Here is a 21880-nt window from a genome sequence, read left to right on the forward strand (position 1 = left end):
GAGTGTCCCCATTTTGTACTTACTTTCTATTGCGTTGTCTGCTCTTTGCTTCATTATTTCCTTCCCTGAAGCTTCTTTGGAAAGAAATTAGTGGTTGATTCCCAGTTTCATGTGCTGAATGCTTAGATCATTACCTTTAAGTGTTTATTTTATTTATACATATGTACACAAGGGGGTCTCTTTATATACACTTCTAGCTGCACAGTATGTGTTCAGATATGCACTGTTTTTATCATTTATTTCAAAATAGTTTCTAATTTCATTTGGGATCTATCCTTTGAACCACAGGTTATTTAGAAGCACATTTACTCTTTTGTAAACAAATATAATATTTCATTTTCAGGTTTTGATTTCTGGTATAATTTTCTTGCCGTGAAATAATAGCATGTATCCAGCCCTGTTATGGTTTTGGAGCCTTGCTTTGTGGCCCGGTAAAATGTCAAATTTGAGACCATTTCATCTGTGTCTGAAAGAGTTTGAGTCCTGGAGTTGATGTGTGCCCTGTTCTCTCTATATTGTATGGTCATATGAATAACAGTATTATGAGTTATGGTTACTTTTTCCGTTTATGTTTGCTATTAGCTTTTCAGAGAGGTGTACTGTGTGAAAATACCCCACTACGACTGTGGCTGTGTCGGTGTCTCTTTTTATTTCCGTCACTACCTGGAATTTTTTCTCCATTTCTCAATCTTCCAGAAGCAAGACCTCTGGATAAAGCATGGCTAATGAAATAGCTATGACTTGGAAATACAAGGCATTACCTCCAAGTGCAACAAGGAAAGCCTAGGGGGGGGGGGGGAAATGTGTTCCTACAAGCTTCAGCATATCTATTGAGACTTAGGAGACACTTTATTAGAGACACTTTTACATGTTTCCTTTGCCAAAAGAAATGAGGAAAATGTAATTCAGATATAACTGTTCTCATGCGAAACTCAAGGTAAAGGTTGAGCAGGAGCTGCGGGAGAGATTCTGATCTTCCTCTGCCTAGAAAGGAACCTGGTCCTATCCCCAGGGCCTGACCCAGATTTGTGTAACTCTGGTCTCCTACATCAGCTTGGTCAGGAAGCCACATCCCATAACCGCCCTGAGACGAGGGAGACAATCAGAACCAGTTTGACGAGCTTCTTAGCTCCAGGCCTGGGTGCACCTTGGGCTCCTAATTTGCAGTTTTGAGGTTAATGAATCATGCAGCCTGAACTTGAAGAGGCTGTTTCTCTAGGAGCTTTATGTTTGATTTTACTGGAGTGATTTCATTTCTTAAGAGTTACCGTTGGGCTCTATGAGATGCAGGAAAAACCTAGACGCGGGGGGGGGGGGGGGTCTTAGTTTTGGGCACAGACTGGGGTAATTTTGTGAACTCGCTGGGTGGTCTGTGGTCTGCACTCGCGGGGTGCTGGTGTCCAGGTTCCTCTGTGTGTGCCGGGCTGACACTTCCATTCCTTACGCCATGGGGTGCTTCACCCACAAAGGTTCTGGAAGTCTCCTTGGTAATTTCACAGTCCATTACAAAGAGACAGAAGGAATTGCCAGCTTCGTTTTCTTGTTTTCAGACATGCACGAAATGCCTCTCGATGGCCACGAGGCCCAGCGCCTTCTTTCTGACCGGTGTAAGCATCTCCCCTGAGCGGGCTCGGCACCTCTTTCCCTCATGACAGTGGGAGCTCCTGGGCTCGCTGGCTTTGTCCTTGTTGGGTTTTCCTGTTCACACCCCGGTGCGTGTACGTGCCTCTGAAAGCGAACAGCACGGAGGCTCGTTTGAGCCAAAATTCTAAGTCCGTTGTGGAACTTACTCTTTATTTTCCCTTTTCTGTTTTACCGTCTCGTGGCTGCCAAAGACAAACCGTTCTGCTTTTATAAGCGGGACCCATGGGCTGAACTCTTACTGTGCACTTTCTCTATGGACGGTCGGTCTGCACAGTAGGTTATCAATTCTTGTGCAAACCAGTATTTTCCATTTTTGTTTGTATTTGAGCTTCCCATCTTGTCCGAGCCGTTACACTGCCAGCTACAAGCGCTTCTCCACTTGATCCCCGGTTACGGAACATCCTTCCCAGCAGAGAGCCCCTGTCTTATTCACCTCTACACCTCCAGCGCCTGATCTTCCAGAGCTCAATAAAACCGTTGAATGGTCTTGGGGAAAGGTGCTGATGACTTTTTTTCTACAATAAGAGCTTTAAAAAACGTATCTTTCTGTTTCAATCCTTTGATTTGGTCCTGTTCTAATGTCTTCTTTTCCCCGTTCTTCACTCCTGCTTTTCGGATATATACATATATGGGCCCCGGACCAAGAAGTGACTCTCCAGGGGACGTGGGCTAACCCCCAAGCCTGAGAAGGAGGAGAGGTTTCGCTCTGCATTTGGCAAGCTTAGCTCTACATTTCCTTTAAGATTATTTTCTGTGGCGATGTTTCTGCACCTGCTCCTGTGAGCTGCAGGGTGACACCTTCCTCCCGCGCGGGAGATGGCCGCAGACGTGTGGGTGAGCAGGACCCAGATTGCGGAACCGGGTCCTAGTTCTCTAAGGGCTTTGCGCGAAACTGGTGCTTGCACGGAGTTGGCGTTTTGCAAGCTCCTTGAGTTTGGTTGGTCTTGCATCACAGACCATTGGCAGGAGAGGCGGGCCGCCCTTCCGGCCTCGCTCGCCCCTGCTAGCAGGGGAGGCGCGTGAGCCACCTCCGCGTGGCGAGTGCCCGGGGCGGGGGGTGTCCGGGGTGCGCGACACGGAGACCCGGGTGCTGGCCTCGGACACAGCCCTGAGCGCGGACAGGTTTCACCCGGATAGTCACCGCGCCGCAGGGCCCAGGCTCCTTCTCTTCGATGAGAAGTCGTTCTGCGGCCTCGGACGCGCGGGGCAGGCGGCCGGCACCCCCCCGGGGTCCCGCGCCCTCCCCCCCAGGGTCCCGCACCCCCCGGGGTCCCGCCCGCACAAATTCCGCGCCCAGAAGCCTGTTCTTTAGCCGAAGGGGAGCGCGGGGCCCGAGACAGGGTCTGTGCGGAGCAGCGGGAAAGAACGTCGTGGATGGAGTTCGGCAGCCTTCGCGGGCGCGCTCCTCTCGGGTCAGGCGGCGGGTGTAGACGGTGACTTGGCGGGTGTAGACGGTGACTTGCCGCGTGGCCCACGCGCTCCTTGCCGACGGCTGCAGGTGGCCGAGGTGCGCTCAAGCCCACCTGCGCCTTTTTCTCGCCAACACGCTTCTCCCGCGGGTTTTCTCCCGTGAACGTGCCAGAAACGGACACCTGGGTGTGTCTTCCTGGAGGCAGGAGACGCGATGATCAACAATCTGCGAGGAGAAAACACCGCGGGGCCGGGAGGCGAGACGCCAAGCCTGTGCCCCGTGTGTCCGGGGACTCAGCGGGCCGCTTCTCGGGGACCGTCGCCGCGTACAGTGACTGTGACGTCCGCCCAGCCCCGCTGCGGATCGGGTGCTCCCTCTTCCTCCCGAAGCCGGCAGGGTGAGGACCTCTGGGGGCTGGGGTGGGGAGGGGCACTCTATGGCCGTCTAGGTGGCGGAACATAAAATAACACAAAAATGAAATCTCCTGGGGTTTGTTTTTAAGAGTGTCATGCGCGAGCGTGGACGAAGAATCGTGACTCACAAACTCCACTAAACGCTCAGTGGAGTCACTCAAACTCTTCATAGACGATTACCGGGACCAGCACCCGCATGGGGTTCCATGGTGTAATGGTTAGCACTCTGGACTCTGAATCCAGCGATCCGAGTTCAAGTCTCGGTGGAACCTGCGGATCTTTTGGTCTCGCTTTGTTTTTTTCCTGGAAAGTGCTGTTCACCTCAATGACCCCGACCAGTTTTGCCCTGGGTACCCCCTGTGAGTCCCTGCAAGTCCGCACACGCCTGCATCTGGGCCAGGACGAAGGAACAGAATTTCCTTCTGGCTTAATGGGGTTTCTTTTTAAGGAGGGAAAGAACCATGAGACGGAAACACAGGAGGGAAACAGCAAAGCCCCTGTACTCTGCCGTGACCGGGAAACAACTCTAAATAAAAACCAAGAATCGACTCACATAACATTTATTTTTCTGTGCACATTAAAAAGAATGTTTGCACTTGCTAAATATTTCAAACGGGAAATAAATAATTCTAAGGGTCCTCCTCCCCTCTCCCTATGGCCACTGAACCCAGTTTGTGCATACAATACACACACACACACACACACACACACACACACATACAGAAACCAAAGGTGGAAAATCTGAAATTAGGGGACTCTAAGTAAGGGGTGCCTAAGACTCATTATCACATCGTAAAGATATCTACAGATTCAACATATTTCGAGGTAAAACTTGAGGGGAAATCCATAGTAACAATCTCACTGGGCCTTCATCGGGCCATTGTGCCGCCCCCAGAACGCCAGACTTCCCTCTTTCTCATCCAGCACGGCTAACTCCTGCTCTACAGCTATTTCTTTACGAATTACATTATTTGTACAAGTTTCCTTTTTTCATTTGCTCTTGTGCTGTTGTGTATAGGCTGCCTTCTTCTTCTTCTTCTTCTTCTTCTTCTTCTTAACTTCTGGTTGGGCATCTGTGTTACATGCAGTGAGGTTGGAAATCTGCAGACGTTCCGCTACGGGCTGGAAGAGCCCACGCCAGCAAATAGTCTCATCACGACACCAGGCGGGTAGGAGATTGTTAGGCAATGGTCTCCCCCTCACAACCAACACCTATCACTAACTCCAAATGTGCGCGCCCTGCAAATTCTGTCCCCGTAGCCGGGTCTCGTTCACGGCCTGCTTCTTCTCCCGTTGTCGCTTTGTGCAAACTGTTTATCCAAACGTGCATATCCAGACTGCCCTTCATAATAAATGAGTTCTGTGAAGTCTCTGCCACCACGAGTAAACACACACCCTCATTCAAAATTAGAGATCTTTGGTTTTCTCTCTCACGGTGTGTCACTGACTGTGGGATACGCACAATCCCGAGTGTTTTGCTAGGTCTGTGCTGGGGAAACACCAACTATGGCTTCGCCGCAGCCCCTCGCCCTTCAGAGTATGTGGGACCTACTCTTCATACACTCCGTCACCCATGGACACAGACTGCTCGTAGTGTGGTCAACACTGAAGTTTGCTTTATTCTTTCTTACCTTCCTAGGCACACAAATTTTCTTGTTCAGACAAACATGCAAGGAGTGTCTCTACCCTGCAAAAGTAAAACTCTAAGTCTTTCTTGTAAATATTTTGCCATCAGAAAATGGCCCACATGAATCAGAATCAGAAAACTTAAAGAGGATACGACCAACAGATATTTCCTCTACACCAAAAACTGACAGCCGTGGTTGACTCAAACCTGTAGCCATACGGATTCGCCTGATTGTTATAGAAGAGGGGAGGAAAGATTGTGGAATCTCTTTTCCTTTCTGTTGTTTCTTATTAAGTGTGAGAAGACTCAGCCTAATTGAAGAAGAAGGGAGGCATGCATAAAGTAGATGAATATATGTCCAGAGAATGTAGAAATTCAGTTTACCACAGTTGGTATCAACCAGTCATTATATATGTATATACATTTAAATATATATAGTTTTTATTTTTGAGAGAGTTTAACATGGGGGGGCGTGCAGAAGGAGAGGGAGAGAGAATCTCAAGCAGGCCTCCTGTCCATCTCAGAGCCTGTTCCAAGGCTCCATGCGCCTTGGGCTTGGTGGGGGGTAGGGGAGCAATCGCACAGTTATGAGATCAGGACCGGAGTCAAATCAAGAGCTAGTTGTTCAACCAACTGAGCCACCCAGGTGCCCCCATCAGTCATTATATACTGAGGATGATGGTTTCAAGTGAAATCAGGGCCATTATTGTGATGCCCTCCCACCTACGATGATACCCTTGTGATACCTGTTTCCTGGGACGTTCTGTGAGGTCATTTTACTGTCTGAAAACTAAGCCCTTGCAGGTCAAGGTTTAGGGCTGGTACAGGGATTTCTAGTACACCGATGGTCTGAAGTGGAATTAATCATGCCAGTGACCTCTGATCACCTCAAAGTTTGTTCATCTCACACCCCATCCTGAAGGTGGCCCCATTCGAAATTGCTCTAATGTCCCTCATTACCCACATTAGATGCTAACTATGGTAAGATGGGCTCAAAGACTTTGGTCAAAGTCCATATTCCCCAATCGAATCCCCCAAGAACTTTGATATGTTGAATTTCAACTTTGAAATTAAGAGGCAAACAAGAATTTCGTCACAAGAGAAGTGTTGGATAGAGAAAGAAAGGAGAATAAAGTATCTTGTGACATCCAGAAGCTGACCCGGCACTCGGGCCAGGCCACGTCATTCTATTGAACATAATCGCCCAGAATACCGACATCAGACATGCCTCCTCCGAGACCATGATAGAATGAGTCAGACAGCTGATGGCCCAACTTTGTCTAAGGTCACTGTGGCACACACACAATACCAAACCTCTCCCTCATGCAAACAAGTGACTGCCACCTCTGACCAGTTACAGCTTTATCTTCTCTCCGATCTGCCTCCTTCTCACGAGATCAACTGCGATACCCAGTGAAGGAATAGCGCCTGCTTTCTGACAGTTTCTAATCCAGAGCAGAACCCTGCTACTCGGGAGCCTCCCCCAAAGCACCCGGCCAAAGCCCAAATCCTAGAAAAATTCTTTCCAGCATCCTTTCCCCCGAGACACCTCCTGATCCCTCTGGGGGGAGTTCTCCCTCCCTGCCACGGATGATGATCGGCCCAGCGTGCCCCACTACAGGTGTGTTCCTGGGTCAGGCGGGAGGGCATAGACCCTATCCAGGTAACGTCAAAGAGTTGCAATTTGTTTTTGGATTTCCAAGCAGGCATTTAACTTAATTACGTTCCGCAGTTCAAAGCACATTACCGTTGTTGGTCTATATACAGCTCTTTTTTTTTTTTTTTTTAGCTGGATGGATTGATATTTCCCTTTCACGCTACAATATTCTATGCCTTCTGACTCCAGGAGCAACTATTTTGCTAGGTGCCCTGTGACATTTCCCCCCTCACCCCCACCCCCAGACTCTGCAACTTTTTGTCCGAATGTTTGTAGTTCTGTTTGCATGTGTTGTTTTGTTATTTTATACGAACAGTAAAGTGCTCCACACGTGTTGTTTACATTTACTGTGTAACTTCCTCTCACTGTCTCGGACCTCAGTGTGCGTCCACTCAGTTGTATCGACTCACCAAGTCGCAGACAGACTGATTAAAAATCCCACCCCTGTTAACGCCACTAAGCTGAACATAGTCATAGATACCTTCTACAGACTTGTGGGATATGTAGCATAAACACAAAGAAAAGTTGGATCCTGTGCTAAGTTTGTCTTTTATTTAATTACCCGGTGACAGATTTGTGTCCAAAATAGCTCCATAATTTCCAACTGTCAGCTCACAGGCCTTGGATAGCCCTGCAATACTGTCGACATTTTGAAGTTTCTGTCATTCTAACTTTGAGTCATTATTTTTCATCCATTAAATTTAATCTAATCTAATATATATGTACATGTACATAAACGTGTCTCAAAGATTACAATGATTTGAAACACCTGTCAGATTTTCAGACAATCTCGGTTGTAAATTAGTCTCTGTAAAGACCATGTCTTAATTGATTGATTGTTTTATCTCCATAATGGTCTCCCTCGAATCTACTCTACAAAGTGAACTTTTTAAAAAAAAAATGTTAATGTTTATTTATTATTGAGAGACAATTGAGAGACAGAGCATGAGCAGGGGTGAGGCAGAGAGAGGAGACACAAAATCAAAGCAGGCTCCAGGCTCTGAGCTGTCAGCACAGAGCCTGACGTGGGGCTCAAACTCATGACCTGAGCCAAAGCCGGATACTCAACCAACGGAGTCACCCAGGTGCCCCTATAAGGTTAACTTTAAAAGCATCTAATGTTTACAGTTTTACTCAAATGCGTTCCTGCAAAACAGATGTCAGTATTTTTGCGTATTTGATTTTATTCTCCGTATCATATTTTGCTATATGTCTCATTCTGCTCCTGAAGCTTTCATTTTTTTTTTTTTTGAGATACATCCGTATAGCTATGTGTGGATGTATGCCTGTTAAATGCTGCCTAATCCTTTTTGGTGGGAATACACATTCTTAAATGACCCCAAATACGTCTCAGCTGATGTAAAATCCTGGACTTACATTATGCTTCCCTGAGGATCTTGTCAGTGTTCCCCCCACTGTCTCACACTGTTGGGTGTCATTCTGGGGAAGGCTGCTTCCAGGATGATTCTTGCCCTTAGCAATAAGGTGATCTTTTTAGTGACTCCCTAAATAATCATTTATCCTCAAAGCCATATAACTTTCAGTCACCTTCCCCCCCCCCCACGGCTCCATCCCCCACCGGGTCTTCTCACCCACAAGTTCACTCCCATCCTTCTTCCAGACCTGAACTCATAAGCCTCTTAATCACTGTTTGTTTCTCCTAATCATCTCTGAAACCCGCAGTAACACTTTCATGCCCTGAACGTGCTAGAGGAGAAGGGAGTGGGGACAGAAGAATCTGCTTTGGGGTCTCTCTCTGCAGCAGCATGGAAGCCTTAATTCTAAGGAATATGTCGATCGGGGCTTTGCAGAGTTTAAAAGTCTCCCTCCCTCCAATATATGTGCCTTAATTCCAATTCCTCCCCATCTCTGGGGCCAAAACAGCTCTCGCCTTTCTCTCAAACCAGTCTTCGACTCTACATCCAAATCCTGTGGGTTGGAAAAGTCTGTCCCGGCATCAGGTTCTGGGGTTCAGGAGCGGAAAAGGTCTGCTGGGTGGGAAACTCTTGGCGCGCTGTGAAGAAATGCCCTGCTCAGATATAGGCGAACTCCCCCCGCCCCACGTACTGAGGGGTGATGCTTCCGGCATCAGGGAAAACACGAGCACCGAACACTCAACGGGCAGCAATATTCCATCCCAGGCCAAATCCAGGATGTTAGGTCGCACCACTCTTGTGGTCTTATCGCCGGAGAGGACGAGTCCAGAACAGTGAGCCGACTCAGCGGTGGAGGCAGGCGCGGGTCTGAACCCCCGGCAGGGGCAGGGGCAGGGGCGACGAACAGCTGCTGGGGGTTTGGGTGCGGGGCTTGCCCTCTGGCTTCCCAGTCCTGAGACCAGGATACAAACCTATTATGTCTGGCGGGATCTCTGACGACCTGTAAACATCGACAAATAAGACGCGTCAAGTCCTTGGAACGCCGGGGTGCAGTAGGGGCCTGAAAAAGAGGACCTACTGTGATTTGGGGGCGCTAACAAATCTGCCCCTGAAGCTGCGAGCAACCTGAGCGTCTTAGGAGTGTCTCCTGAGGACCTTGTGAGCGCCCCGGCCCATCAACCCACCCGGCAGTCCGCGACCATACCGCCTCACTGTGCGGCCCTGAGCAGTTTCTTCATCGATTAAGTGGAAATAAAAATCTCACGGGGCTCCTGCTTCGCTCCTGTCTTCTTGGCACAAAGTGATCGGTAGCGAGCTACCAGAGTCACTACTTTTCAGGGATCCTAACTCCCCACAGTGGGGGCTGGAGTCTGAGGAAGTCGGGTGCATCATGCCAACTTGGCCAGTGGAGCCGAGCAGGGCGCCGCCGGCACTTGAGGAAGCAGCCCCCGCGGGTGGGGAACGGGGTGCGTTACCTTCATCTGCGGGTGTGGGTACGCGGGAGAATAATCCAGACTGTTCCTGGTAAAACCGTAGTCGGCAGGATTCGAACCTGCGCGGGGAGACCCCAATGGATTTCAAGTCCATCGCCTTAACCACTCGGCCACGACTACCTGCTCGCCTGGGGTGAACCGAGAGTGGATGCGTGCCGCGCCCCAAGGAGTGGGGCCGGGCGGGCGACAGCCGGGAAGATCCGCGGGCCTCGCGCTCCGGAACAAAGGAGCCCGCCCACCGTGCAGGGCAAACCGAGAACCCGCGGCCTCGTGGCGGGTCAGAAAAAGGCTCCGGCACAAACCACTCGAATGTCCGAGGCCCGCAGCACCGGAGCCGACCCCCAGCGGCCGCCCTTCGCGGACACCGCGGTCACAGCGGTCACAGGGTGCTTGGGAGCCCAGGACGGAGCCCAGGAGGGAGCCCAGGAAGGAATCCGGAAGGGAATCCAGGAGGGAGCCCGGGAGGAAGCCCAGGAGGGAATCCAGGAGGGACACAGGACAGAGCCCAGGAGGGAACCCAGGAGGGAGCCCAGGAGGGAGGCCCTGGTGCCCATTGAGCTTTGAGGAGCGCCGTCCTAGGGAAATGAACTTAACAAAGAGCGTGTACTGCACACAAACCTTTTCATTTCCCGTTGTGATAGGTTTAAAAAGGTATTCAAAATGGATGAAATGTTTAAATATTTTTGCTTCATCTGCCTAACAGATCAATAAAGGCCGCTAAACAGAAATTTGGGAGGTTTCTGTAATCGTCCTGGGAAAACGTTTATGACATAACACGTATTCACTGACAAGAGCAATGTGCAATTAACATGACCTCAGTGAGGCAACCTTTTCGCCTGTGAAACGCTGAGAGGAAGGGAGGGACACTTCTCGATGTTTCCGCTGCTGGCTTCCCGCTTGCGGAGTCAGGAGCGAAACTTCTGTTTGCTTCCTGCAGCGCGAAGTGATCCAGTCTTACAATGAATAGCAGAGCGACGCATTGTATTGATTTGTTGGTTATTTATTGATACTACCCGAGAGTTGACATTTGCCTCAAAGGGTTCTTGGATTAATTATCTGCCTCGTTGCCTGCAATGCACAGTGAAAGTAATTACCTTGAACTTGTTTCTCAAAACATCGGCGCCAGTCGGCGATTGGCAAAATTAACGAATTTTTAAAAGATGATGTTGAAAGAACAGTGAGATGGGGAACAGTTTTAGAAGCCTCTTACATTTGTATACATGTTCATGTTTTGAAGGTTTGAGGAACGGCTTTATTGGAGGCCTGTGCCAGGGTGATCTCCGCACACGGGTGCAGCCAGCCAGTCTTTTAAATGAGATGGTTGTGGGTTTTCGGGGAGACGACCGCCGGATCTTCCACTATGTGCAGAACCCAACACTCGTCTTGAAAACGTTTGGTCACTTGGAGTTGTCCAGCCTCGCCGGAAGCCGAGCTATCCAACCAGCCTGATGGCAGGGCCCGGGCGGCCCACAAGTACAAGTGAAGCTTCTCGTGCTCCCGCTTTCATGTAATTTGGCCTTAGCGTTGGTCGGGGCAGCTCCCCTACCAATGAAAGTACCTGGGGAATTGTCAGTTGGGGAATTGCCCATGACAGGTCCCCCGGGAAAAGGACCATTGGGGAAAGAAATTGTCCGCGGGGAAATTGTGCGGCCCCACATCCAGCCCTTGCCACCCCCTATAAAGACTCCTCTACCTAAAGGAAGGATGGGCCCATATATTTCCCAGCCAAGGAGGGGACAAATGGATTCGAAATCCCCACTCCGGCAACAAAGGAACATATCTATGGATACAAGTTACTCCAACCCCTAGGCCCGCTTGGCCCCCAGGAGGCGTTCCAGATGATAACTGGACCTGGTGGGTTAAGGTACAGAATGGTTCATTAGTTCCTAGGCATACATTGTCCCTCATGAGCACATGAGGCGTGGGTTCCCAGGGCCCTCTTGGCTCCCTCCGCACCCCAGACCAAAGCAAAAACCTTTGTTCCTTATACTGCAAATGGTTCAAAGAAACAATTAAAAAGTCCTATCCCTGTAAACGTTCCACTTGAGGTGTCGAGAGCTAGATGACCTTGAAAGGGCAGGAGGGAACGTTACAAGAAAATAACTATGTTGTTCCTTTATGGGTGATCACACAAAGGAACATTTTTAGAATTAGGTAATGCCTAGAAACATAGATAATGCGGCTACAAGGAATTTGCTAACAAATATAATGCCACGTTTGCCACAATAAAGCGGCCGGTCGAACCCACTGCTGTTGTCTGCGTCCATGTGTTATTTTCGCCGACGCCGTTCATCCGTCGGGAACCCCTGGACCTGCTGGGGCTGGACCTCGACACAGCCTGTCGCTGTCCGCACGGAGCCGCGGCCCGATGCTACAGCCCGTGCGGGTTTGCTGCGCGTCTCCCGGGTCCCCTCGGCAGCTGGCCGCGCAGGGAGCTGGGCTCCCGGCAGGTGTCCTGCCCCAGCCCCTTCCGGCAGGCCGCCCGAGGCAGGGGTCCTCCCGAGCTCACGACAAGGACGCGTGACTCTGCCAATTCGCCCCGCTGATGTCCAACGGGAAGAGACGGGAACAGCAGATGCGCTTCCTGGTGGAAGATGCGAGCCCCTGACGCCTGTCCCTGCCCCCTGCCCCTGACACCTGCGGGCCTCACGGCTACTTATGCTAATGAGGCCCACGGCTCCCGTGTAGTCGTGGCCGAGTGGTTAAGGCGATGGACTAGAAATCCATTGGGGTCTCCCCGCGCAGGTTCGAATCCTGCCGACTACGGCGCCCCGCCCCCCACCTGGGGGCCATCCTATTGTCGCCGCCTGAGCCGGGAAGGCAGCGACCCGGTCCTTTCTGGGGCGGCGGCAAGACTCCGCGCTTGCCCGGACAGGAGGCGCGCGCGCCGTGTTTCCGTGCACTTTTGCACAAGTCACGCGGCCACAGTCCTGCAGGGGTGTCCCCGTCCCCGAGGAGGAGCCAGGCTTCGCGATGCTCCCGTGTCCGCCGCGGTCCCAGCCCCGCTCGGACGGCAGCGTGTCCGCCCGGGAGGTGGCCGCGGGGTCCGCAGGGGGCTTCCCCCGAGCCGGGGAAGACGGTAGGTGCGGCGTCCCCCCGGGAGCCGGACCTGGAATTCACAGAGCCCTGAGCACAGAAGGGGTGCAACCACAGCCGGACCCGCAGCGCGTCCCGCTCCTCACCCTCCGGGGGCTGCGCCGCGGCTCGTGAACAGACACGGAAGGAAGACGCGGGAATTTGCCCCCTAGACTTCCGGCTGAAAGTCCGCCCCCTCCCGCCTCAACGGCGCGGCCGCTGCGGTGACGGAACAGCGCGTCCTTCCCGAGTCGGGAGACTTCACCCGGGCCCCGGGGAGCCGGGCTTCTCACCGAGACCGGGATCGGGCCGGTACGTGCGGGGAGGCGCGCGGGGAGGGGGTCCCGGAGTCAGGGGCCGCAGGGCGGGGGCGCGGCCGTCTGGGGCGCGCGCACGTCTCGGGTCCCGCGCGTCCCGGCCCGGAAGCGAGGCGGGCGCTGGGGTCCCTTCTGCGAGCGGTTCCCGCCCGCGAACCCCCCGCCCGCCCGCCCGCCCGCGTCCCGGCCCTTTTCCGTCCGCTCCCGCCGCGCGGCCCCGCGTCCTCTTCTGCGGGCCCCGGTGTCCGCCGGCGCCCGCCCCACCCTCCCCCTGCCCGCAGTCTCCCCCTGCCCTTCCCCGTCCCACCCGCCCCCCCCAGCACCTCCTCCCCCCGGAGCCGCGGCACCGCGTCCCGCCGCCCGCTCCCCACGCGTACGGGTTCCCGCTATTGCGGGGGCTTCTCCTACGGGCGCCCCCCGGAGCGTCACCTCCCCTCCCTCCGCCCTGAACCCCCACTCTCTCCGAGGGTCACCTCCGCTCCGCCGAGGGTCAGCCCCGCTCCTCCCAGGGTCAGCTCCCTTTCCTCCGAGGGTCCCCTCCGCGGCGTCCCAAGCCCAGGCCGCCAGGGCCCGGCGGCCCGGGAAGTAGGGGCGCGGCCGAGCTCACGAGAGGCCCCTGTGACTCTTTAGGTTTGAGCCCGAGTCCGGCCGGCAGACCGGGAGTCGAGGTGCCAGAAAAATAAAAGGCTGGGAGGGTTTGCCGTTATTCCGTGAGCTTTGAGAAAGAGAGAGCAGGGCAGCCTGAGATCCTTCCCCGGGAGGGGGCTCCGCCCTGGGGGTGCCGCGGGCAGCAATAAGCGAGCTTAGCAGAGGATGGTTTCGATCCATCGACCTCTGGGTTATGGGCCCAGCACGCTCCCGCTGCGCCACTCTGCTCGTCTGGCGAGGCCGCCGCTGGCTTTCCTATCTCGATTCCTACCCGCTTGACCCGCGTGGTGCTACGCTCCGTCCCCCCACTCTCCCTCCCTCCCTCCCTCCGTCTCCGCTCCGCGTTTCACTCTCTTCCCAGCCCAACAGTCCACGCCACTCCCGACGTGTCCTCGCCGCGCAGACCCTCGGGGACCTCCAGTCCTCTCCCTGCGAGGTCGCCCGTCACCCGCCTGCGCTGGGAGTGATGATGGCGAGGATGTCAGCTCTCCACACCAGGGCTCGGGCAAAGCCCCTTCCTTGGGATTCGCTCCTGGTCCTCCAGCCCATCACCTTTCTCCTCTTCCTTCTCGCCGCGCACTCGGATTTATCCGCTAACGTGGTCCCGGGCTCTGTTTTACCTTTCGTGACCCCTGCCCGCGAGTCCGCGCAGGTCTCATTCGCTCGGCCGCTCTCCGTTATCGGAGACCCCAAAGTCACCCCCCCCCATTTCCAAGCCCTCATCGCGGGGTTCAGAGCCACCTGCACCCAGCTCTGGAAGCGCCCCCACCCCCACCCCCGCGCACCGCGCTCCGCGGTCAGACGTGGGGCTGCGCGACAGGTCCGTTTCTACCTGCGGGGTCTTGGCCCTCGGGCACCGACAGACGGATGACTTAGCCCAGAAGGCCCCTCTACAGGCTGCCAAGGCTGCGGGCGTTTGAAGAAACCCGACGGGCCAGCTCCCGGGGCAGAGACGGGCCCTCTCCGAGGCGATTTTACCCAAACCGGGGCCGCGCTTCCCCCGATACAGGCGCGGTGTGTGGCACCTGCAAACCCCTGAAGGCGCCGACTGGTTTCCTCCTTCACCCCCTTCGCTTCCCTTCCGAATTCTGCGGGGTGCGCACCTTCTCGGGCACATTCTCGTTCTTTCTGCCCCGTTCCCTCTTGCCTGCCACAGAAGCGCAGACCCTGTGTGGACCGCCCGGGACAGAACGTTCCGTCACTTCTACGGCTGACCCCCGCCAGCAGGAACGGCACGCGGCCCCCTCCTGCCGGAAGAGGGTCACGCGGCCTCTGCACCTGTGCGTGGGTCACTTGGACTCCCGAATGCTCTCCCGGGAAATTGCAAGGGTCGAACCAAGACTTCAAAAAAAGATCGTGGAAATGCGGGACTTGGCCCGCGCTCCTCAATTCTGTCAAGCGAAGCCAGACTCCGGGCGCCTGTTCTTAGCTGGACTGGCCGCCCGTTTTTTGGCTTTGATTCAAAGTGCTAATTTCAAGCCTGTGACACTATTTCTGGACTGCACTAGAAGGGCTGAAACTTACATTTTTATGTCTAGAGGGAGCCCAGTTTTTCGCCCTCAGGATTGACAGTGCGAGTCAAGACGCTCCAGTTCTCCCTGACCTGACTGAGTTCTCTGGTCTGCTCCTCGGCCCCCACTCCAGCAGCAGTGGGGTGAGTGTATCTTAGACTCGAGGATCCTCTGTCTTGGTCTTTCTTCAACTTTTCAGGTGGAAAACTTAGCTGCAGGGAGAATCAGGCTCTAGCGGACTGCTTGTTTCCTATGTAACCCGGGAGATGGAAATTCCTGCAGCTAAATGAGAACTAGACTGAGATCCAGCAAGATCACTCACCGGGATGAAGCAATTGCCTTCAACTTTAACTCTCTCCCAGTGAGGTGAAAGAACACAGTAAAATGTACGTTCGAAGCCAAAACTTCTGACTCTTTGACATAATGGGTCCAATAGATGACCCTTTGCTCTCATGACAAATGGGCACGTTGTGCTTTGTCCCTGGGTTGACGAGACTCGGTTTGATTTAATCTCCAGCTTCCTGCTTTGTCAGCCTCTGAGGGCAACCAGGGAGCTACCCTCCAAACCAGGACAAACCCTGATGGAAGGTTCAGACGGACTCTGAATCAAACTCTGTGAGGAATGATGGACAACGCGAAGACGTTGGCTGTGAAATCGTGTGCAATACAAAGATAAGGGGCACTAAGGAATCTACTCCTGAAATCGTTGCACTATATGCTAACTAATTTGGATGTAAATTTTAAAAAAGAAATAAAGAAATTAAATTTAAAAAATTCCATGATACACACACACCAAAAAAAAAAACATTTTGAGGGAAATACAGACCGAAGAAGGTTAAACATGTAGCCTACGCTAATAAAACAGCAGAGCCAGAAGCTTCTGGATTCTTTACATTCTAGACCTACCTGGCAACTACACCGCTAATAAAAACCTCTTTTGTAATGATACAAAAAAAAGATTTCAAAACTCTAAATGACATAGTTTTTGATTCTTTAAGCTGTGGAACGCATATATAATGGAATATTCTGCAGGTGATCGTGTGAATGAGGCATGTTCGTTTGTACTGATGTGAATTACACATGCATAATATATGTAAATCTATGTATTTACTCCATGTAACTGCAGACTCACTGAGTTGTAAGTAATGCTAGAGAGAGAACACGTTACCCGAGTTTGCCCCCATGGTAACATCCGGGCTCATCACATCACCAGCAGGATATCGACATTGATACAGCCCTCCAAGTCTTATTCTATCTCCCCAGTTGTAGTCACTTTTGTGTGAGTACGTTCACCTCTATACAGTGTATCACGTACAGATTCACGTAGCCAGCACCCCAAGCCCATGTGGCTTCGTGGCAGTGGGACGTCCCCCCCCCCCCATCTTCTCCCAGCACTTCCCTCCCTAAGGCCAGAAAACCAGAAGCTGATTCTTCATCTAAGTGAGTCTTTCCCGGAATGTTGTAGAAGTGGAATCACACAAAATATAACTTTTTGAGATTGGCTTCTTTTCCACACAAGTCCCTGGAAATTCATCCAAGTGGCCACATGTATGTGTAGTCTCTTCCTTTGTACTGAAAGCATATTTCACAGTGTGGATACATCATTAGCTGTTCAGACATTCACCTACCCGTGTTTCCAGTTTGGGGCTAGTCCGGATAAAGATTCTGTAAGAAAAACTACATACAGATCTTTGTAGGAACATAAGTTCCTATTTTTCTGGAATAAATACCCGAGAGTGCGATTACTGGATTATCTGAAAATTTCATGTTTACTTTTCTAAGAAGCTACCAAACCATTTTCCTGAGTCACTTTACCATTTTACGTTCCCACCATCAGTGTAGGAGGGATTTAGTTTCCCCACATCCTCGCCAGAATCGAGTGTTGTCATTATTTTTGGTTTAGCCATTCGGACAGGTGGAGGGTGATACCTTATTGTGGTTTTAATTTGTATTTCCCTGACAGCTAATGAAGCTGAACATTTTGTTCCTGTACTTAATTGCCATCCGTATATTATCATAGGTGTAATGCCTCTCATGTCTTTTATCGACTTTCCAACTAAAGTGTTGGTTTTCTTTCCTGGTCTGTCCGGTTTTGAGAATTCTGTGTAGATGTTCTAGATACTGTCCTTGGCCAGATATGTGGGTTATAAATATTTCTCCCGATTTGTAGTTTGTTTTTTCAACTGCTTCGTAGCGTCTTTCTGCAGAGTAAAAGCTGTTAATTTTGAAGAGGTCTGATTTATCTCTTTTCCTTTTGAGGATTGAGCTTTGGTACCAAGTCGAAGGAGTCTGCCTGACCCTAGATCCTGAAAAATCTGCTATGTTGTTTTCTAAAAGCTTTAGAATTTTACATTTCAGTCTGTGATTCATTTTAAGTTAATTTTTGTGTACAGAATGAGATTTAGGTCGATGTGGGTTTTGGTTTTTGTTTTTGTTGCGGTTTTTGGCCTACGGATGCCAGCTACTCGAGGACCAAGTATTGAAGGCTCCCTCTTCTGTTGAATTTTTTCCCCTACGCTACTGTTCAGAAATCAGTTGGGCATATTTCCATGGGTCAGTATGTATTGTTAAGGGAAAGAAATAACCAAGATGAACACTGTACGAATTTGCTACCCTTCACTTAAGAGTATAGAGTGGACTGAACATTATACACACATGTAACTCTGGAAAGTTATACAAAAACTCATTCTACTGGGGAGGCAAATCGAAGAGCTCAAGCGATTAGATGGAAAACACTTTTTTTCACTGCGTGTATCCCAATATCATTTGAGATTCATATCGTGATTATTATTTTTAAAATATTTTAAATATTGAAATTCTTTTTTTTATTAAAAATTTTTTATGTTTATTTATTTTTGAGACAGAGACAGAGCATGAACGGGGGAGGGGCAGAAAGAGAGGGAGACACAGAATCCAAAGCAGGCTCCAGGCTCTGAGCTGTCAGCACAGAGCCCGACGTGGGGCTCGAACCCAGGGACCGCGAGATCACGCCCTGAGCTGAGAAGTCGGTCACTCAACCAACTGAGCCACCCAGGCGCCCCAATATTGGAATTCTTAATATGCAAAGAAAACATCCTTTCTGTCCGTTGATTACAGCTTTGTTCCAGACTTTATTTTCCAGTGACATGGAAGCAAATGATTTTACCGTCTCCGGATAGCATTTACTTCTGGCTGTTCTTTCCTTACCCCTTACCCAGGCTGGGGTTGTGGTAAGCCAGCCTGAAACTCCAGATCAGCCTGCACAGAGGCATGAAAACATGAGTGTATTGGGGGATATTAACGATACAGCTGGTCTGCAAAAATTGCCGAACGGTGACAATTCCATGGAGAAGCAAGCACTCCCGCTAGCTTTTCATCTTTCTGAAAGAGGGACCTTCAAGCAGGAACCACCAAGGTACCCCTGAAATTTGGACTCTTCTGGGAGAAAAGAAAGCATTAGGACTCAGGTCAAACCTACTGGATAATACAGTAAGTATGATTTCTTTTTTTCTGGCCAGATTGAGAGGCTCTATCACAGGCCCGTTAATCCCAAGAACAAAACAGGGGGGGGTTTAGAGAATGAGGATGCATTGTTTACAGTTTGGGTTCAGTTCCTGTTTCTCTTGAACTTGCAGCTGTGTAGGGTTTCAAAGTAACCTACAAGATGTCAAAATATGCCGGAGGGAGTCGCTCCGTAGTCGGCAGGATTCGAACCTGCGCGGGGAAACCCCAATGGATTTCTAGTCCATCGCCTTAACCACTCGGCCACGACTACATGACAGAGCTGTCCCTTGTTAAAGTAAATAGCCATGCCGAAGCTTGGTTCTGTTGGTGAAGATCACGTTGCATACCAGAAAGTGCATTTGTAGCCAAATCCTTCCTAAGTAAGACTTTCTCCTCAGAACTGAAGGGACTCCTTGTTCTGATGAGTCGTCGGAACGAGTCAGCCTTTGGGGAGGCTGGCCGGGCTACGTCCCACAACTGGAACGGCCTTCAAAGTTCACTGCGGAATTGTATGTGATAGCTGCGATGTTTAAAAACCAGAAAAGGTGAAAAGGTGGTGCACGTGCATATATTTTCCCTCTGGAAGGTTCCACCAGACCTGGCTTCAGCTTGCTGCTGTGCGTAGAAATTGAAGAGCTGAACTCGTGGGTTGCAGAGAGCTTGTAGTTTTCACTACGTGTACTTCAAAATAACGTGAGTTTTGCCATCATTATTATTTGTGTACACGTTTTCCTGTATCTTGTTTATATACCTAGAATTGCTGGGTCATATGGTAGGTCGATGCTTAATCTTTTGAAGAGCGGCCAGACTTTTCCCACACGAATGCACCATTTTCATCCCCCCCTGTGTGTGATGGTTCAGATTTCTCCATATCCTCCCCAACACTTGTTATTACATGGCCTTTTCATTAAAGCTATCCTGATAGGTGTGAAATAGTATGTCACTGGGGTTTTGATTTGCATTTCCCAAACGACTAATGACAGCCAACATTTTCCCGTGTGCTTAATGGCCATCTGTATATCTTTCTTAGGGAAAAGTCTATTTGTGTACTTTGCTCATTTTCTCACGAACTATTTGTCTTTCCCTGGAGTTGTAAAGGTCTTTATACATTCTAGATGCAAGTCCCTTATCCGGTATATGATTTGCAAATCTTTTCCTCTAGCTGTTTGGTTGCATTTTTTATAGCGTCCTTGGAAGCACGATTGCTTTTGATGTTAACGAAGTCTACTTTATCTATTTTTTGTTGCTCGAGCCCTGGTGTCATACCTAACAATCCATTGCCAAATCTGAGGCCTTGAAGATTTCCCCAGTGTTTCCTTTTCAAAGGTTGATAATATTAGAGCTTGTATTATGCCTTTAACCCGTTTTGAGTTAATGTGTGTAAATTGTGTGAGGTAAGGACACAACTTCATTCTTTGGCAGGTGGTCATCTAGGTCTCCGAGCCACCGTTTGTTGAAAAGACCATTCCCACCCCCACCCCCACCCCCACCAATGGTCTTGGCACTTTTTAATAAAAAACCAGATGACTGTAGACATATGGCTTTATTTCTGGACTCTCAATTCTATCCCGTTGATTTCACTGTCCTGATCACCATTGCCTTGCAGTTAGTCTTAAAGTTGGGAAGTGAGTCCTCCTGCTTTTTCTTCTTTTTCAAGATTGTTCTGGATATTCTGGGCCCCTTGAAATCCCATGTGAATTTTAGAATCAGCTCATCAATTTCTACAAAGAAGTCAGCTAGCATTCTGGGAGGGAAGATCAATTTGGGGGACACTTGCTATCATAACATTGTTCAGACGCAATCCATAAACATATCTATCTTCATTTATTTCAGTAATGTTTTGTGGTCTTCAGAGTGTAAGTTTTGCACTTCTTTTGTTGAACTTGTTCCTGAATAGTTTTTCTTTTCCAGGCATTTTACGTAGAGGCATTTACTTTGCCCTTTTTTCTCTTCCTTATGAAACATGACGAAGCTGTCTGAAGCCTCCCAGATATAATATTAAGTGCTTAGGATAGCTCACGCAGACGAAACGCACAAACAAAAACCATCAAAAACAGAAAAGCAAACTGTGAAACACAGTGCATCTTTGATAAAACTCCATTTCTGAATGAATTTGATCTTATTGACTGGGGTGTAGTTAACACAAAGTGAAGGCGGAGGACGTGTCCCTGCTCTTGTGACTTGTGTCCAACTAGGAAGGCTACTCTCTGCACATGCAACAGAGCCCACACGGGAAGGGTTTGAATAGCTGTTAGAGACCTGAGTGTAGGGGCGCCTGGCTGGCTCAGTGGGTGGAGCTTGGGCCTCTTGATGTCAGGGTTGTGAGTTCAAGCTCCACACTGTGTGCAGAGATTACTTGAAAATAAAATCTCAACAACAACAAAAACCTCCTGAGGGTGTAATGGCAGCGATGAAGTGGAAGGCAAAAATACAATCACGCTCGTGTAATATACGAGGGGGGAGAGGAGAATAAGTTTGTCGATGCCGTTGGCAATACGGATCAGCCAAGTCCTTGAAAGTCATTTGCTTTAGATGGACACCCGCCTGTCTTGGTCTGAGTACGTCGTCAACACACGTGGGCATGGCAGTGAGCCTAGTGGTTTCCAAGAAAGCTTCTTCCCTCCTGTGGTAGTGAGTGGGACTTTGTCTTTGAGAACACTCATGTTGGACTCACGTCAGACAAACCTAGTACAAGTTAGAAGGAATCTATTTGTGACCCACATGTCTTCTCTTAGTCATTTTGTGTGCTTCCCAAAACAACAAAATCGAGGTAGCAAGCTCTTCTTCCCATTCAGTGGTCATGAAGCTATTAAGGAAGAAATTATTAACTTATTTTTTGGCTCAAAATCCCACGGCCTGGAAAATAACATTTACTCACCCTCTCACAGAGAGACTCCCACCCCCGGGGGCAAAACCAACAATTGTAGAGACCACGGGGCGGGGGGGGGGGGGGGGGATTCACAAACACTGTTAGAGGCCACAGACAGCAGACTGAGAAACCGTCTGCATTTTAGCCTCTCCTTTGTGTCTCCTTTTATTTTAACGAATAAGTTTCATCACTACTACACTGTAATTAAACACAAAGTTGCCAGAGAAATATCGTCTCTGAAACGCGTCTATGTGAGTCATTAAACTCAACTTTATAAACTAGGAGGCCAAGGCACACCCAGGCCCGAGGCTCAGGTCCTAGTCAAACCAGCTGTACGACTTCTCTCACCTTTGCCA

General features: G+C 50.4%; 1 protein-coding gene, 1 long non-coding RNA gene and 5 other non-coding genes across 10 annotated transcripts; 4 read left to right on the forward strand and 3 right to left on the reverse strand.

Moving 5' to 3' along the window:
• Nucleotides 1-3668: 3668 nt before the first annotated feature.
• TRNAQ-CUG (transfer RNA glutamine (anticodon CUG)) lies at nucleotides 3669-3740 on the forward strand. Its single transcript has one exon. It is a non-coding gene; the product is annotated as a tRNA-Gln (tRNA).
• Nucleotides 3741-9659: 5919 nt separating this feature from the next.
• Nucleotides 9660-9741, reverse strand: TRNAS-UGA (transfer RNA serine (anticodon UGA)). The gene has a single exon. It is a non-coding gene; the product is annotated as a tRNA-Ser (tRNA).
• A 2564-nt stretch (nucleotides 9742-12305) lies between these two features.
• On the forward strand, nucleotides 12306-12387 carry TRNAS-AGA (transfer RNA serine (anticodon AGA)). The gene has a single exon. It is a non-coding gene; the product is annotated as a tRNA-Ser (tRNA).
• A 110-nt stretch (nucleotides 12388-12497) lies between these two features.
• LOC125166779 (uncharacterized) lies at nucleotides 12498-18061 on the forward strand. 4 transcript variants are annotated; one of them, XM_047860801.1, is made up of 3 exons: nucleotides 12507-12700; nucleotides 12870-13008; nucleotides 14546-18061. In XM_047860801.1, the coding sequence occupies exons 1-3, from the start codon at nucleotides 12595-12597 to the stop codon at nucleotides 15228-15230; spliced, it is 930 nt and encodes a 309-aa protein (XP_047716757.1). In that variant the 5' UTR covers nucleotides 12507-12594; the 3' UTR covers nucleotides 15231-18061. The 4 variants fall into 4 exon arrangements, 2 of the variants coding, with proteins under 2 accessions (XP_047716757.1, XP_047716758.1); XM_047860802.1 differs by having other exon boundaries at nucleotides 14558-18061; XR_007152536.1 differs by having other exon boundaries at nucleotides 12498-13008; nucleotides 13644-18061.
• On the reverse strand, nucleotides 13818-13889 carry TRNAM-CAU (transfer RNA methionine (anticodon CAU)). Its single transcript has one exon. It is a non-coding gene; the product is annotated as a tRNA-Met (tRNA).
• A 44-nt stretch (nucleotides 18062-18105) lies between the features above and the next one.
• Nucleotides 18106-20187, forward strand: LOC125166780 (uncharacterized). Its single transcript, XR_007152538.1, has 2 exons — nucleotides 18106-18640; nucleotides 18787-20187. It is a non-coding gene; the product is annotated as an uncharacterized LOC125166780 (long non-coding RNA).
• Nucleotides 18845-18926, reverse strand: TRNAS-AGA (transfer RNA serine (anticodon AGA)). Its single transcript has one exon. It is a non-coding gene; the product is annotated as a tRNA-Ser (tRNA).
• Nucleotides 20188-21880: the final 1693 nt, after the last annotated feature.

Source organism: Prionailurus viverrinus, chromosome B2, assembly GCF_022837055.1.
Source record: "Prionailurus viverrinus isolate Anna chromosome B2, UM_Priviv_1.0, whole genome shotgun sequence".
Taxonomy (NCBI): domain Eukaryota; kingdom Metazoa; phylum Chordata; class Mammalia; order Carnivora; family Felidae; genus Prionailurus; species Prionailurus viverrinus.

Coding starts and splice junctions, on each gene's coding strand:
- LOC125166779 (XM_047860801.1), top strand. CDS start 12,595: ATGCTCCCGTGTCCGCCGCGGTCCCAGCCCCGCTCGGACGGCAGCGTG. Junction 12,701..12,869: donor CCCCCGAGCCGGGGAAGACG/GTAGGTGCGGCG, acceptor TTTGCCCCCTAG/ACTTCCGGCTGAAAGTCCGC. Junction 13,009..14,545: donor CCGAGACCGGGATCGGGCCG/GTACGTGCGGGG, acceptor TTAGCCCAGAAG/GCCCCTCTACAGGCTGCCAA.